This window comes from Anabrus simplex, chromosome 1, assembly GCF_040414725.1.
Source record: "Anabrus simplex isolate iqAnaSimp1 chromosome 1, ASM4041472v1, whole genome shotgun sequence".
Taxonomy (NCBI): Eukaryota; Metazoa; Arthropoda; class Insecta; order Orthoptera; family Tettigoniidae; genus Anabrus; species Anabrus simplex.
The window spans coordinates 1,131,897,610-1,131,915,839 of record NC_090265.1 but is presented as its reverse complement, the minus strand read 5'-3'; the positions used below and the strand labels follow the sequence as shown (position 1 = coordinate 1,131,915,839).

At 42.2% G+C, this 18,230-nt stretch overlaps 1 protein-coding gene across 1 annotated transcript in view; it reads left to right on the top strand.

Annotated features, from left to right (window-relative positions):
• LOC136858224 (lysine-specific histone demethylase 1A) overlaps nt 1–18,230 on the top strand; it is a 149,664-nt gene that overhangs the window by 52,534 nt on the left and 78,900 nt on the right. The window contains exon 2 of the mRNA XM_067137613.2: nt 3,750–3,986. Within this exon, the coding sequence (XP_066993714.2) occupies nt 3,750–3,986 (237 nt within the window). The remainder of the gene's footprint in view (nt 1–3,749; nt 3,987–18,230) is intronic.

Here is an 18,230-nt window from a genome sequence, read left to right as displayed (position 1 = left end):
CGTTGGACCTCCACTGCATGTTCCTGGAACCATTCCCGGGCGACATGGGAGCGATGTGGCGGCGCGTTATCATCTTGAAACACCGCAGAACCGTCTGGGCGCTGGAAGGCCAAAAATGGGTAGAGATGGTCTCCGAGCAGCTGAACATACCGCGTACCATTCAAAGTCTCTTCCAGAACAACCAGAGGGCCCATTGCATACCAAGAAAATGCACCCCAGACTATAACAGAGACACCACCGCCCTGGACCACACCTTCGAGGCAGGCGGAATCCATCGCTTCATGTGGTCTGCGCCATACACAGTGCCTTCCATCGGCATAGTGCAGTTGAAATCGTGATTCGCCCGACCATATCACGTTACGCCATTGTTCCAGTGTCCATCCGAGGTGACTGGCGACAAATGCGCGTCGATGTGCTCGATGGCGTACGGTTAACAGTGGCACCCGTAGTGCGGCGCCGGCTCCCATACCCCATATAACCCATGTTCCTACGGATTGTCCACTGGGAGACGTGTCTAGCACGGCCTGTGTTGAAATGAGCCGTGATTTGTTGCACGGTTACCCGTCTGTCACTATTGACAATCCGTCTGAGATGTCGCCGGTCATGGTCATCGAGGGTGGCTGGACGGCCGGTCACTCGTCTGTTGTGGACGGTGACACCCTATACAACCTGGACACGGTTGATCTAGTGAAACCGAATTCCCTCACCACTTCCGAAATCGCACTTCCCATCCGTCGGGCACCGACCACCATACCCCGTTTGTACGGTGTCAGCTCATGACGACGTTCCATGTTACACCTGTCACATGCACAGCCACTGCTCACAAGGTCTCCTATACAACTGCTGCTGGCACAGGGGGCGTGTGGTGCGCAGACAACACACCTGCGCGTCAGTGCTCCGCTATCCCATGACATTTGCTCATTTAGTGTACTTTCCTAGCTATAAGTCCATTATGAAGGCCGATGACCTGGATTTTGGACCCCTTTAGACTGCAAGCATTATCGATTCAGTATTGTGCTTTGGAAGCAGTTCCTTGGTCAGTAACACTATTGTTTAATGCTAGTTTCTGGGAATGTGGGGCATTGCGGGTCGGATCCACTGATTGTTTTAACTTCATACCCATTCACTTTACAATGGCGAAAAATGAAAGTATCCTCCTATTCAATACATCATATATTCCGTCATTAGACGGAGTAAACAAGTTCAGACATGTTTCGGCTCGTTTGAGCCATCGTCAGTGAAAAAATTAGGGGGGTTGGAATAATTATTTACATAATATGAGTTGAAAAAATGCTAAAAAACATAATGAATGCGCAAATGAAAAAACAAACAAAAGAGAGCCTAGACGGAAACAAAATAGTACAAATATACAATATTTACATCAATATGCAGAGCAAAACAACTTATTGCGACAAAATTCAGTGAAACAGGTGTTAATTTGAAATAATAATTGATACTAAAAACTGCGTTAACCTAAGAAACAAGGGAATGAGAAAACAAATGATGCAGATGGAAATGAATAATAGTAGCACATGGTGGGGTTGTGGACCTCATGGTTTACAAATTATTAGTTTATAAAAACGACAAAACAGTTTGAAATCGCTGTCAAAATCCTAGTGGAAACCCATCACATCAAAATGGTCAGGAGGAGAGCGGGAGCAAACATTTTGAGAGAAACCAAGCCTGAATTAACCTGCAGGCGAAAAGCCTGTGATAAGGAGAAAAAACACCTTAAATTTAAGGCTTCAGAAATAGCAGCATTCTTAAAATCTTCTCAATCTAGCGGTCCCTTTCTTCATTATTGTTTCATAATGTTGGCTGGTGTTTTGCCTTATTATAGAGGGGTCGGAAGGGCCGCATATAAAAATATGAGAAGCTGTGTTAGGTAGAAGACAGATGCATAGTAAATTGTAGTAATCTAGTGGAAACCGTCAATGAAGTTCTAATGGTGTGCAGTAGGTGGTTGTCCTCTCTAGTGGCCTGGCTTTCTCAAAGTAACGGTCTCGTTCGCGTGATCGAGTCTATTGTTGGTTCGGCTGTCCTCACGTTTCTTCGTCCTCACGTTTTGAATTCTGGTCAATGGAGGATTATGGATTTTTAAATTGTCATCACATTTCGTCTCATTTCGTGCCCTTAAGGGCCGATGACCTGTATGTTAGGCCCCTTTAAACAACAAGCATCATCATCATCATCATCATCATCATCAACAGTCTTGTGTCGGTGGATTTACCGGCACGTTAAATAACTCCTTGAGGAAAATATCCGGCAACTACACGTCTCCCAAAACAGTAAAAGTAATTAATTGGACGTAAAACCAATAATATTATTGTGTTCTAATTATTATCTTTATTAGATTTTAAGCCACGCCATATTGTTTCCATTTTCTCCCCCCCCCCCCTTCTATGAATTCTGTAAAGTAGAACCCACAGACAAGGGATAGTTGTTTATGGCATCTTGAAATGCAGCCGACCTCGACCAGAATGGAACCTGCTATCTCGAAAACAGAACGGCCGTCTAATCGACAGCACAAGCCCAATCTTTACAACTACTGTAGTACTGCTAAACGTTTTCATTCCTTCCCTGAAGGGGGAGGCGGGCCTCTTAGACGATGACGCTGTCTGTCAGGCCAGGAGATTTGTTACGGTTTAATTTCATGTGGCTATTTCTAGCCGAGTGCAGCCGTTGTAAGGCAGACCGTCCGATGAAGGTGGGCGGCATCTGCCATGTGTAGGGAACTGCGTGTTATTGTGGTGGAGGATAGTGTTATGTGTGGTGTGTGAGTTGCAGGGATGTTAGGGACAGCACAAACTCCCAGCCCCCGGGCCATTGGAATTAACCAATGAATGTTAAAATCCCCGACCCGGCCGGGAATCCAACCCGGGACCCTCTGAACCGAAAGCCAGTACGCTGACCATTCAGCCAACGAGTCGGACATTTGTTACGGTGAAGGGGATGCTCGGAGAAGGTGAGAGGGCTGGCGGCCGTGGCCTATGCTAGGAACTGTCCCCCGGCATTCGCCTTATTGCAGGACAGCGGATGGTGGGGACCAGCCACTCTCAGCCGATGCCACTTGTAGGCTGAAGCCTACTCTGCAATCGCCGACGAGCTTTACAGGTCTCTTCTTAGAGCACTGACTGTAGTGTTAACTGCAGTCGTGGGGGCTGAAAAAACAAGAACGTCGTCCTCATGGTGTTAACTAGAAGTACTGTATTTACAAACGGGCGAGTTGATCGTTCGGTTAGGGGCGTGCAGTTTGAGCTTGCATCCGGAAGATAGTGGGTTCTAACCGCACAGTCGACAGCCCTGAAGATGGTTTTACGTGGTTTCTCATTTTCACACCAGGCAAATGCCGGGGCTGTAACTTAAATAAGGCCACGGTTGCTTCCGATCAACGCCTATCCCTTTCCGATTCCATAGTCGACATAAGACCTATCTGTGTCGGTGCAACGCAAAGCAGCTTGTAAATATATATATATACATGCAGCTTTGAGATGGCCGTAGCCGTTAAAATGATGATGCACAGTACAATTACTAAGTAGCTAACTAACCAAGTAACTAACTAACTAACTAATTAACTAATTCCATTTTGCGAAACTTTCTCATCACCAACCGAAACTGTACAGCACTGTATACGACATAGAAAGACCGACGCTTATTCTCCTTTCCCATGTGATATTTGTTAGAAATTCAGACCTGTTTAATTTGATGATATGTTTTTTGTAATTGAATAATACATTCTCATGTTACAGGTGATGTGGTCCTATGTACCTTGCCATTAGGTGTGCTCAAACAGTCCACCTGCGCCAACAATCAAGGGATGCCTAACACAGTGACATTCTCACCTCCATTACCCGACTGGAAAATAGCTGCCATTCAGCGTCTTGGTTTTGGCAATCTTAACAAAGTAGTACTATGCTTTGAACGCATCTTCTGGGATCCTAATGCCAACCTGTTTGGCCATGTGGGCAGCACAACGGCCAGTCGAGGTAAGCTATCCTATTTCACCATTAAATATTGATACCTAGACAATTCTAGCTTGCCGCTTTATAGTCAAAATTTCATTCCGGACAGTTGTCAGGCCGTGCGGACTCAGCGAGTGGATGTGTATTTACATTACTATCATTGTGTTTTGAGTTTAAGTATTTGTGTTCATTTGTTTGTACATATCTTTAGGGAGAGTCTTTCCTTTATGGAAAAACGCAGGGAGGTGGCTGGGTCAATGATAATGAGGAAGTATGGTCCAATACACTACTGTTGTTTTAATTGCAGTTAATAAAATTTAGAGCAGAATGCTCATCCTTGCGGATGGAAGTCACTTCGGCGTGGATTCCCGCCCGGCCCAAAGTAGTCTCTGTTCCATCAAGTTAGTTCGAAGTTCAGTCCGAAAAGTCTTTCACACACCCACTGTTCATATTTACGCCTAATACGAATGTTGTCAATATTAATAACTACTGACAGTTGATCTAAGGCTATCAGATGTAGGCCTGGATGCAGAATTGCTGTTTTAGCAGTTGTACTACGGGGTAACGCACGAAAAACCAGCCTGCCATAAGCGGATACAAACGACAAGTAACTGAAATATGCTACTGTAAAGGTCTTTGTTTACTAACATTATCTTGTATATTGCAGTGTGTGCTGAAAATCACTTCTTCATGCTGCATTGCTTTGTTGTGCGCGCGTTAACACACTATCGTACAATTTGAGCAAGTGTGCGGCATCAATTCTCAAAGTTTCATTACGAATATTGTCCTTCAAGTCTTCCAATGTTCTTGGATTATTTCCGTGCACTTTTTCCTGTGGACTGCTCCACAGATAAGAATCGCGAGGGGATAGGTCCGGTGATCGCGGCGGCCACAGTTGTTTACTGACAGTCCTTTCTTCTGTAAATTTTTCATGAATCCATGAGATTGACTCGCGTGAAGTGTCATAGGTCGCCTCATCCCGTTGAAAGACAGCGTACGAGCGTTCATGGCGTTGTCAACTGTGTGAAGAAATTCCTCAAATATTTCCATATTAACACCAGTATTTACTATTGTTTAAAGAAATATGGGATATACAGTACAACATAGGCTGATGTTCTTTCACAGCATACCATACTACGATGCATTTCTTAATCGTGGAAAGGTTTATCTTGAATCATATAAAGATTGCTTGCTGAGCACTATCTGGTTTTCTAGGAGTTTATATGTCCTGTCAGATGGAACCAGGCTTTATCACTCATGAATTATAGCAGCGGATCTATCAATTCACTCACAACTGTTTGAAGTAACCATGTGCAGTAATACACCTTTTGCTTCCTCTTCCTCATCCAGTTCTTAGACCCATTGTTTTGTAGGGCTTCAGTCGTATATCGTGTAAAACACGGTGACGAGAAGTACGCGAAACGTTTACCTGTTGCGGTACGTGTCGACTTCTTATGACTTTGGATTATTCGTGCTCGTAATCCGCGATCACAGCAGGTGTACAAAGGGACGTGGCTCGATTCTTTTTTGCGTTAGCAAATGACCCTGTAGTACGCCACTTTTCCACCAAAATCATGTATACCTTTCTGGTATGGTATGGAAAAGCTGGAAACGTTTTGCAATAATGTCCCGCATTTCAACCGGTAGACACGTATGTCTCCTCTGCCAATGTGATTATTTGTTGAAAATAATGCATCTCGCTGAGTACTTGACACTACCGAATTAGTCTTCGCGGCTTTCGTTCTGACAGTGGTGAAGTATACATAGTCGCAACAGTTTCGCAACAATAAGTGACAATACGCGGGTGATAATGACAATAACGATGGGGCAGCATCATTCTGTCCACGGGCCGGTTCTTTGTGCGTCACTCTGTCCAAAAGCAGTGAATTGGACTATACATTATGGCTTTGTTATCTTCCTATCACCACCTCCTTACTTTTAGTCATAGAGGAGAGACTCACCCGGTGTATTAATATGAACACTCCTGAACGGTCATTGTTCAGCATGTAATAACTGTTTTACACTTCAATTTACAAATACGTTACTGACCTTCAGCTAGCGCAGGTCTCCCTTTATTATTTTCCTTTTTTCCTCTGACCTTTTCCCAGTTTCTTTGAATCTGCACTTGATTTGGATTTGGTACAGTTTTACGAGCAAATGTCTTTCCTAACCCCGACCCTATGTGGGGGGATGTATTCACTATTGCGTTTTTCCGTAATGTTTGATAGTGTGATGTGTTATATATGTACGAATAGAAGTGTATTAAGACGAACAGAAGTACTCAGTCCCCGCTACAAAACAGGGAGTCGAAACTGGAACTCTCTGAACCGAAGGGCAGTACGCTGACCTTTCAGCCAATGAACTACTGGATTCAATATTGATTGGATACTTTTAAAACGTGATCATGCGCTTCGCAGAACCTCATTCAAACCAATAACAGTATTTTATTGAATGTAATTAGTGCTAATTATATACGTTATGCGGCAAAACATATGACAATGAAATTATTTCCCATCTGCTGTCCACGTTTCCCTAGCAACGAAGTATTTATTGTATGTAATACTGTAGTTATGGTTCTCTGAACAGAGGAGAAGGTGTTTCCGGTAATACGGAGTAGGGCGTCAAAATTGGCAGAGTTAGCTTCACGTTAAAGAACTCAACGAGGAGCGATTTAATAAGGGGGCACTAAATAACAGAACAACGTTATATGTCACTGGCAAGTTCCGTCATACGGGATAAGCCTTATGTTAACGAAAAGGGACCATGGGTCATCCAAGAACCGTCACCACAAACGAGAACCAATGACGACTTGTCCAAAAGGTGTTACAGTCCCCAAAGCGTAGTCTACAACGAATATTGCTGAAGCTCGGTTTGAACGATATCTGTTTGGCGTTGCTTAACGAGCTGGGTGGTTTTGCACACAGCATTCAAGTTGCTCAGCGCCTAACTGAAGTGGATGAGCGAGGCATTTCCAGTATTGCAGCCGAGCGTTTTCCGTGACGTGTGAAGATCAAGATTTCTTCTGCAATATCGATGGCTACATCAGTGGACAAACAACTCTTTGGTAGGGTTTAAACGGCCTAACGTCGTTATACAGGAATGACTACACAGTGCGTAGATTAGGATTTGGTGCGCCGTGCCGGGTCATGGAGTATTTGGCCCTTATTTCGTCGGGGATGCTACGCAGAATCAGAATCCAAAACCTGTGGACCAGTTAGTCTACAGCCACATCATTATTACCCCATTCGTGAGGGATCTGTGGTGTTTTTCGTCACGCCAGAAAATTACTCCTCCAATGATAATGGATTCAGCAAAATGGAGCTACAGCACACACCGCTAGGAAGTCACTTCTTCTGCAACGGCATTTTGGAAATCACTTAATATCTCGTGGAACTCAATTTCCATACCCTTACTAATCCCCGGAATTACGACCCCAGATGCAAACATAACTTACAATATGGGGCATGTTGGAAAAAATATTGCCAACAAATATTCAATCACGTTATGAACAATTTGTGGCACGTGATGGTATACATGTTGAGCACATGCTATACCAACGCAAATAAATAGATATTTCTGTTTCTTTTGTTTTGCTGCATACGGCAGTATGGAATTAAGTTACAATATGAAAACTTATAATATGAAAAAAAAATATGAAGATTTAAGCTGAAATAAGAACGTTGTTAAACACAGAGTGTCACTTTTTGTCCAATCAGTTGAGCATCTCAAATCACACACAAAACAAAGAAAATCCTCGAAAATAATTATAAATACTAACGACGTTTAGGGGATGCCTTCCGAGGCGGTAAAAGCGTGTTCGATTTACCCAGAAGGACGTGAGTTCGTTGGGAAGTTGACCAATTTAGAAACGAGATATCCTCTTCTGGAAAGGTACACAACGGTGAGGTTCATTAGCCTACACCAACAGTTGAATACCACGTTAATTCCTGGAGGGCGAAGGTGGCCGGGCATATCAGACTTCTGACTTTGCGGAAAGTGGAAGTCTTTTATCTTCTACTCTCCCTAGCACCTTCTTCGGCTGTAAGGAAATGGCTTTGCTTTTGTTTTACTGACTACACACATGCAAACTTTGGACAGTGCTGGAAATGAAAATCATGGCTTCCAACTGATTTGATGGAGTTAATAGTAAAATATCTGAAGTACGCACATCGTATAATGCAGTCCCATTTAATATTCATATTTGTCAGATTCCATTATATCTTTTATGTAAGCTTATTTTAAATAACGCCTTTAATACTTGCCGGGGCTGAGTAGTTCTGACGGTAGTGCGCTGGCCTTCTGAACTCGAAATGGCAGGTTTGATCGTGGCTCAGTCCTGCGGTATTTGAAGATGCTCAAATACGTCCGCCTCGTGTCAGTAAATTTACTGGGACAAAATTCCGGCATCTCGACGTCTCCGAAAATCGTACAACATGTTTTTCACTTCTTACTTTCTTCATCTTATCCTGATTCTGATTCATTGGAGCCACCCTGACTCATTTTGAGAGTTTGATGGGATTTTAAGGCCGAATGTTGCTTATGACAGAACATGATATTTCGAAAATTCTAACCCCAAAATTCACCGAAATTCTACCTTGGATGTCTGAATGGAAAGCTATCAGGTAAACAACAGCGTTAATCTACGACTTTTGTTAATAAAGTCTGGCGTGTGGCCCCCAGAGAGACATGGTGCAGGTCGTTCGAGTTGACGCCGAATAGACGACCTGCGCATCTATGAGGATGGGGTCATACCTAAGACGAATTCTAATGCTGAAGACGGCATAAACACCCAGCTCGTGAACCAGCAGAATTAAGTAAATGAAAGTTGATATCGCCGACCCAGCTCGGAATCGAATTTGGGACTCCTTGGGCCAAAAGCCAGTATGCAAACCATTTAGCCATGGAGCCGTAAAGTACAAAGTATAGATAACTTATCCAATATAAATAAATAAATAAATAAATAAATAAATAAATAAATAAATAAATAAATAAATAAATAAATAAATACGGTAGAAAACGAGCGTGCAACGGTAGCGTGAAAAACTAATGTACAGTATATTTCCGTAATGTGTAGTGTGGAAACTAGATAATTTTGAAGTGAATTTCATTGAAGACAGTAATTGCTATGGGCAGAGGAACGTATATAATGCTTTCGATGTTACGATGATTTATAAGTATAGGTTTGTATTGCTTTTAATAGAATTTGATATAAGTTCGAGGTGGAAAAATATATGTCTTTTCAGTTAGTATAGTAGACTCATGTAAATAATCGCCTAGAAATTCGATTTTACGTGTCATAGCGTGACCAGATGATATTTCTGTATACTGTACTTGTGTTTACGTCCGTAATTTTTACGAAATGCTGTCATACATAACAGATGAAGTAAACTTATAGTTTTATATTGCGAATTGCGATAATGTCAATCAGTAGCGGAGATTAGGAATAGGAAGTGGGGGGGGGGTCAAAAATATACAGACAAACAAAGATCTCCCATGTTTGAAGGATATAGCGGCCGGGGGGTGTAAACATCAAAACTGGGGGGAAAAAAGCACAATGGTAAGTTTTTATATGCTCTCTGAGCGAATTTCGACTGAGAGGTAAAGTTTTGACAGTTTACCAACTTAAGTGCGGCAATAATAATAATAATAATAATAATAATAATAATAATAATAATAATAATAATAATAATAATAATCTATAAACTCAGCTACCGTGTGCAGAGATTTCAATTTGACGCATTCTGGCTGTCTGATCGTCAATTTCGACGTTCTGTTTTACTCTAGGCCCACTAGATGGGAGACCGAGTAAATCGGAACTCTGCTGGGCGTCTGTGACTGTGATTTAATGAATTTCGTCGGGTAAACATCAACTGTGTCACTAGATATCTTTTACATGCCGACATATTAATAGATAATAGATTTTTGACATTTTGATTCAATAGTACGCAATATAACTTTCACCAAAGGAACAATATTACGCATGTACTACTGTTAAATAGAAGTATGGCGTGATTATAGAATTAAAAGAAATTTAGTATTGACTACACACCAAGAAACGAACAAACACTAAAGAGACTGCCAGACTTGACGAATGCGCGCGGCAAGCGGGTGAATCATACCTCAGTGTCCATGATCTTGGCAAGAATGTATTCTCCTGCTACCCTTCCTCTCGCACATGTAAAGTCTCCACTACTTGCTGTGGCGCTTTACAAATCGGTTAGGCGCCACGAAAGAGATTTTGTGCGTATTTCTGCAGATGATTTTGTTAATAAATGAAAGGAAAGAATTATTGATAAGACAACAGGGCTTGTACAAATTGCTGTTTTAATTTTATTTTCTATTTGTTTTACGTCGCACCGACACAGATAGGTCTTATGGCAAGGATGGGTCAGGAAAGGCTTAGGAATGGGAAGGAAGTGGCCATGGCCTTAATTAAGATACAGCCCTAGCTGACAGCTGCGTTCCCCTAACCGCACGGCCAACTCGCCCGGTAATTGCTTTTTTAAAGAATTCGTATAATTCTTAGTTTCAGTCGCTAAAATGGAATAAAAATGTAATGTTTTCTCCAGAAAGTGGGGGGGGGGGGGCTCGCCCTCCTCCCTAATCACCGCTACTGATGTCGATTATAATATACAAGGATGGAAATGAAGGTCGAAGGAATAATATGAATATCATTTATATGAAAAATGCCTTTGCTGAAAAATTGAGGGATTCCGAAATTAAGAGAAAGTAAGACGGATAGGTAGACAAAGGGTGTTAATATTTCAAGTCCTCCATGCATCAAGAACCTCCTCGACAGTATAAAAGACACATTAAGGCACCCAAAAGCGAAATTGTACGCAGTTTTTAGGACGGCGTTTGATCTCCTGAATAAAGAAATGCTCCTTTCTAAATTGGTGAACATGTTTGGACAAGTCAACCCTCTGACCATAGCTATTAATAACATTCTTGCCTACAACCAAGGTATAGTCCACGAAGGCAAGTCATCGTCAGATGCCACAACTCAGGGCAATAGATTCCCGCAAGGTGATGCACTAAGCCCCCTGCTGTTTAATATAGCAATGACAGTATCATAGAGACAATATACAACACTTTGGTTAATATGTGTTTATATGCAGACGATAATTTCACGGGCTCAAACAACAGGGAAGACCAACAAATTGACAAACTTGTGAGTTAATAAAAACAAGACATCAGACGAAATTCTGAAAAGGGGAAAGAATCACCCCGAATACAGAGTGCAATGTGTCGGGGAGGACCTCGAAGTTGTGAATTCGTTCAAATATCTGGGCATCGTACTTCAACCCTTAGCCACCTCCTTCAGAAGCCATGTAAGCGAGAAATCTTTCGCAGGCATCAGAAGTAGTTATGGCATCAGCCAGGAAACCCACAAGACCCACTTTATGTTAAGGTCCTTCCAGTGCTATCATACGGGCTGCAAATTTTCCGGGAACATGTAATGATATCTAATCTACGGGCTACTGAAAATGTTAAAGATAGATTCCTTAAAAGAACGCATGGGATCTCCAAGATGTCACTCTCAAAGTTGGCAGATGCAGAGTAGGTTTTGGCCTAATAGTGGTCCGACAGCTCTGGATTCCGTCCGACCAACCGAGCAGAGGATCGGTGGCCACGAATCTACCCTGGTTCTATACCTCTGTATTCGGGAGACGGAGAGGGGCTGGTACCTACCGTCGGCTGATTTTCCTTAGTTTTCCATTCTCCTGCACTAATGCGAATGCCGAGACAGTTCCTAGTACAGGCCACGGTCGCCAAACCCCTCACCTTCTCCGAGCATCTCTTTCACCGAATCAAATCTCCCTGGCCTGGTGGTGGTGGTGGTGGTGGTGATTATTGTTTCAAGAGGAAGTACAACTAAGCAACCATCCCCTATATAACACTAATCAGAGGGAAAATTCGAAGGGATCCGACACTTCGAGAAATGAAGGTATCGGCCAAAGGAAGACAAGGGCACGAAGGGCGTGAAAATTAAAGACTCCCTAGGCCTCCATACGTAATGCCGTCGTGGTCGATAAAGAACAAGAATTGACCGAGGGAGGTCGGATAGAATAGATGAAATTGAGGAGCCTGGCAAAAGTAAGTGGAAGCAATGCCAGGACTCAGCTAACAGCACCGTGGTCGCCAGCCAAGGCTCCAAAGTTCAGAGCCCCTGGGGCCCCTTTTAATCGCCTCTTACGACAGGCAGGGGATACCTGGGTGTTATTCTATCGCCCACACCCACAGTGGGATCCCTGGCCTGAGGGACGGAATGAAAACTTGTGTAGGTAGGTAGGTCACTCTCAAGACTGTCTTACGAGCAAGCTTCAGAGACATTCCTATTGGAAGTTTTGAAAACAAGACTGAAGCTCCCGTATACTAGGATGGAAAGGGAACTCCTTCGGCTAAGACGATAGAAGCGATCAGAAGTCGACTCAACACATGCAATGCTCAATCGAAATTGGACTAGACCAAAGAACGACATAAGAAGTGCTTCGAACCGGTTGGCATTGCTTTCATCGTAAACCGGGTAATCACAAGCAGTCTGTACACACACAACAGAGAGAGAAAGAGAGAGAGAGTTACGTAAAAGCCCGTGTGAACGATACCATTTAGCAAATGTACCAAGGGAACCAAATCTCTGCTGGGATATTGTAAACCTTAATGCATATTCTTGCTCTGTATTCTTCTAATAATAATATTTGAGGACTACCAGTAGTCAGTACCTGTGAAGGACTCCTCCGTAGTCCAACAGTTCGCGTCCATAGCTGCTGCCCTTGGAGATCCGACGTCGGTTCGCGGTAAGGGCGAACATTTAAGATTGGCAGGAGGGCTGGTATGGAGTTAAAAAGGTACGTGCAGCTCATCTCCATCGTGGGAGTGCGGGAGGGGATGTCTGAAAAGAGCTGCAGTACCTCGAAGAATACGAGGACACGAGGTTACTTAGGCCTATTACCTGACAGACAGACAGATAGACAGACCACGCGTCACAAGGGATATGCGGGCGGGGCCCGGATCCTTTGTGCAATTTTAGCCCTTCGACCCAAAGGTCTTGAGTGCTGCTTTCGACAAATTAGGTGGTGGGAACAGAACTGTAGTGTGGAAGGTGGTGGCCTAAAAAAAATTGAGATCAGAACTGGTCAGGATATTACCTGCACCCGTATGGGTGAGAAGAAAGGAGTCCTGGACACTATGTGGTGTCCAGGGGATTCATAATTTCCCGTAGAATGGAGTGAATAGTTATTCATAGTGGCACAGGGCCGGTAGAAGTGGGGAGGGGATGATGGTAACCCTCCAGTGGGTGACCACTCCCAATGTTGCTTAACTGTCAGAATAATACGGAGACTAGATCTAGCGGAAAGGGGGGTGTGAGTGAAGGATTAAGTCGGCAAGGTGGTTCGTGGCAGGTTACTTGATTTAGGCGTTGGCAGGGAGATATCTTGGCGTGGAAGCATGGCGGGATTAGTTTATTATTAATTGCTTGGCGGGCATGGTAGGAGTGACAGGGGTAGCTTGGAGGGCAATTAGTTGTAGTATTAATTGCAGGAGGAGGGAAGGGTGTAGGTTCGAGTTCTGAGGCGGGCAGGAGGAAGGGCCTAGACCAGGGGGCGGGGGGGGGGATGACTGATTGGGGGCGGGGGAGGTGGTTTTTTAGGTTTGATGTACTTGGAGTGTCTGTAGTGGGATTTGATTGCATTCTTGATGTAAGGACAGCCTGCCTTATATGACAGGTTTGTTTATTGTTACGTGCACTCGTACACCCTAATTGTTAATTGCGCAGTCAGTAAGTTTTTTTAACAAGGCGGTACTAAATTACCAATAATATGCTTAGGACATGCGTGTACTGTACGTAGCAAGCATCAAAAATGGTCAGCAATGTGGAAATCAAATTCAGCAGTTTTAAATTTAGTACATTTTAAGAACTTCTTTCAGGATGTTAGAGATGATTTAGACTGGCAGTTTGTGACGTTCTTATCACATGCAATTGAAAGCCTCAGAATAAGAAGAGACAAGTTCAAGTTGCTAGTGATGTGCGTTGAACTTACCAACGTTATCTCTACACGCATTTATGTACCGCAGTTAATATTAGGACGCTCGGGTGCTTATTGGTTAAAATAAGGTACTAGGTTCACCATCCTCTCTTTTGCCCCAAAATTCACAATCTGCACAGATGAAGTCAAGTATAAAAAACACTACGCATGAGTTTCTCGTGTCTTTATTTCACATCAAAACGGACAGAAGAAAATGATTTTATTCTTCCTCTACCGATCCTTTAGTAGGTCTATGAGGACCACTGCAGGCTATTCTCTTCTTTGGATCAACCCACGCCCATATGCAGTCTTGAATTTTAAGTTAGTTTTTGCTTGTGAACGGGCGGTCTGCTCTCTGTGTGTAGAAATAGATTGAAACTTTATCGGGAAGGTTTCAGGAGCTATGAATTTTGATGTTACAATCTTTGTCCGTCCCGTTCACATGCTCTCTCCATTCTGATATTGGCCTGTTAGCTCGAGCAGGTGTTACCATAGCGCAGAGAATATGAAGAAAGAAACGCATTTTCGTGAAATAGGGCACTAACTACGTTTTGTAACACTGGTAGTTACATCTTAACACCGGGTTCACTCAGAATTTACACAGATTGTATCTCTTGTCAGTTGTAATTATACATTCTGAAAACTGAGTTGTTATAAAATCTTTCTAGCGCTTTTTGAAATAATAGATATCTTCCTTCAGACCTTTCACACTCTGAGATGACCGAAACCATCATTGTGGGAGAAGAAAAATTGAGGCATTAAGGTAGCAGTAACTGACTGTACATATCAGATTGTTCTCATTGCAATCACGTGCCTACCACCGAACCACTGATCTACTTGTAATAAAGATGTTTACACCTGGATAATTCAGCTCTCTTTACAAGATACAGAAAATCATCAGTCACTGTCACCAACATTATAAAATAACGAATTTCTACATTTATGAGCTAATTAATAAAGTGGGAGATTTCAAACTAGACAATCGCAGAAAAGATTACACTTACAACCGAACGAAACGTTTTTGTTCTAGTGTTTCAAGTTTCCCTTAGTTTTTATTTCAGAATTTAATAATTAAGAAAAGTCTTAAGTTATTAATATTTATCTCCAGTTCTATGAGCAGCTCAGCTATTATTGTTAATCTGATTAGTACACAGGAACCTATACACATAATCTAGTAATTCCAAGTTGATTCATTTTGTAGTTATTGAGAAAAACTGCATAATTTTAACAACAATTTTGGTATCTTTAATAGTTTTCAAATGAAATGAAATTGTAAATTGTTATATTTTTCACTGAAACTTAAGTTAGTGCCACTTTGAGTTACAGTAGCTCTAAAACTAAAATATTACGAAGGCATTTCTGGAAAATTCTTGGTGTGTTTAGTCATGTGCAGTGCTGTAGGCAAACTGGCGTTGTTATGTGATTTGATACGTAACGTATAAATTTGTGGATTCTTTGACATAACGAATATATTTTCATTGTTCCTGTTCTTCCTTCTAGGAGATCCCATTAAGATACTATAACAAAACTAACATTTCTCATGTGTGTATGGGGCATTATCCAGTTCTTCACTAGATTCACTTTTTGTATCTATATGTATGTATCGAAAGCAGTACTTCCCTCTGAGCAGCCATAGCGTCTAATAGTGGTACTATTTGAAACAAGGCCTTCCATGTCCAATGAGACATAGTAAAAGGATCGAGCTCCCGCGAATCGATTTCCATTCATGCGATTATTTCTGTTTACTATATTGCAAAGCTACGGATCTTGGCAGCGATGTTTCTCTCTGCTAAGAAGTAGTCATTCCTCCAATTTCTAGGTCCCAATAACATCTTAAAGAAGTCAAAATGTGGCGGAGCACACTTCCAACTTTCTACTCCTTGGTTATGCTGACTGTTATGTAGTTATGGGGAAACCAATGGCGCTATAATAAGGCATGGTGTGAAGTGAGATGTTTTGCCATTGCTTTCAGTAGCACCTTTCATATCATCCAGATGCCCTGAATGGCGTTACTCAGCACCACCCATACTGAACCCTTGAACTTACCGTTCCATCGTTGGTCGTCTGCCTCGGCTACTTCGGTAGAGCAATGTCGTACTCTCGGATCTTGGGGTCGTTCCAAGTCCTTTTCTGTCACTTCATAGACAAATCGATAGTGTTCAGAGGAGAGCATAACTACTCCAAATGAGGAGCAAAATTGTGCTTACTAAAATATTTATTCAATGTAAATCACGATTATTTGTTTATATTTTTTTACAAGTTGATTTACGTCGCTCTGACACAGATAGGTCTTATGGCGACGATGGGACAGGAAAGGTCTAGGAGTGGGAAGAAATCCGCCGTGGCCATAATTAAGGTACAGCCCCAGCCTCGTGTGAAAATGGGAAACCACAGGAAACCAACTTCAGTGCTACCGACAGTGGGATTCGAACCCACTATCTCCCGAATACCGGATAATGGTCGCACTGAAGCGACTGCAGCTATCGAGCTCGGTAAAGGCAAGAAAAGTCAGATAAAATTTCACAACATGTTATAACGAAGTCACAATGCATAACGTGAGTGGTAAATATTTTTTAAATTGTTTATTATTGTCTTCCAAAGAATGAAAACGCAATGTAAAATTCCCGGACAGCAAAAACCAGAAAAAAAATAATAGAAAAACCTGAAAATCGCGCAACATTGATCCAAACGATAACTGAGATTTAACCCACACGATCCGTGGAAAATCTGACCTTCAACAAGTAGAATTCCAGATTTACGATTAATTAAGGTTATCCACCAGTCCAATATCCTCTCGGATACCGGAATATCCCCCGAATGGGTCCTTAATCGAACCAAATAGATTATTAGTTGCTTTGGATAGGTTGCGAAATATTACTTGAAAGCATGGTGTTCTTTACAAGTTAACAGCAATTGTCACAATCAAAAATAAAATTCCACCATGTATTGTCATCTCGTGACACCCTTAAGTTACAGAGGAATCCTCATGCTGAAACATGCATCACCCCAAGCAGATGTTCAGAAGGAACCAACAACATTTGATCCGAGGGGACCTTACGTTACGTCGTTCTGAAGGAACAAAACTGAGAAATGCAGGAAAATATTAATTGCTTATGCATTTAGAAGAAAAGTGATAAACCACTTGAAATGTTCTTACTTAACCGCCCTTCAGGTTTTGAAACAGTTACAACGTTAAATTCGTTAAAATACAAGTCCACAATATAAAACACAAAAAGAAGTTTTTCCAATACTCTATAACTACGACTACAATTATAAATCTGTCTACCTACCCCTGTCCCATTAAACCAAGCTACAAGTGATCGGTAGGTCAACGTCTCACATAAATAATGTGAATAATGAAACATGAAAATATATAAACAGCTGACGAAGCGAAACCGCGTTCGTATCGTAAATCCTACATGAATCAATTAAGTGTCAACTCAGGGCGCTATCATAATATACCGGACACCCGAACAATAAATCTTCAAGTAAAGAAAAAGAAACAAATAGAAACGGAAGTTCATCGTGCTTGAACACACGCGGCTAAGAAGTAGGGATCAGTCTCCATTAGCCAGGTTTCCACGTGGGACAATCCTTACATTCATGCCGCTATTGATGCAAGGCTATTAAGCGAGCACATTCCGGCTAGTAAGAATTAAGCTGAAACATGGCCTAAAGCACCTGCTAATATTTTTCACACTTGTATCCACTACTGCAAAAACTAACATCGTTCAAGTCGATTCGCAAAAAAAGCCTAACCTATGACTTGGCTATGTACAGACGACGTCCTATTCCTGTCGTTGAGTCAACGTACAGTGTCTACTCATCCTTAAGGGACACTGGGACTGAAATTTTGGCGAAATATATGTAAAATATTGATTTTCGGCTTTTTCCATATCAATACACCCCTAACCCCCGCGGATCAGATAGCAGTGTTTTCATCCAAATTCCTCCATTTTTAAAGCTCTAGCGTAGCTTTTAAATGCCTGGCCTGCAGTCCTTTAAACGCCCACTTTCGTTCGACTCACGATCAGCACACATTAGTGGTGTATTCAAGCAGATTTCACGATTTCATTTCATAAGAATAATTCAAAAAGGCCTCCTACATCTGTCGGTCTGCATTTTGCTGCTTTCTAGTGGAGGAAGTGGGCACTTTTACTAGGTAAACTATATAAGAACTACAAAAGTCTGAAAAATCTGAATGAAAATTACAGGTGGTGGTGTGGCCATGCAAAATATA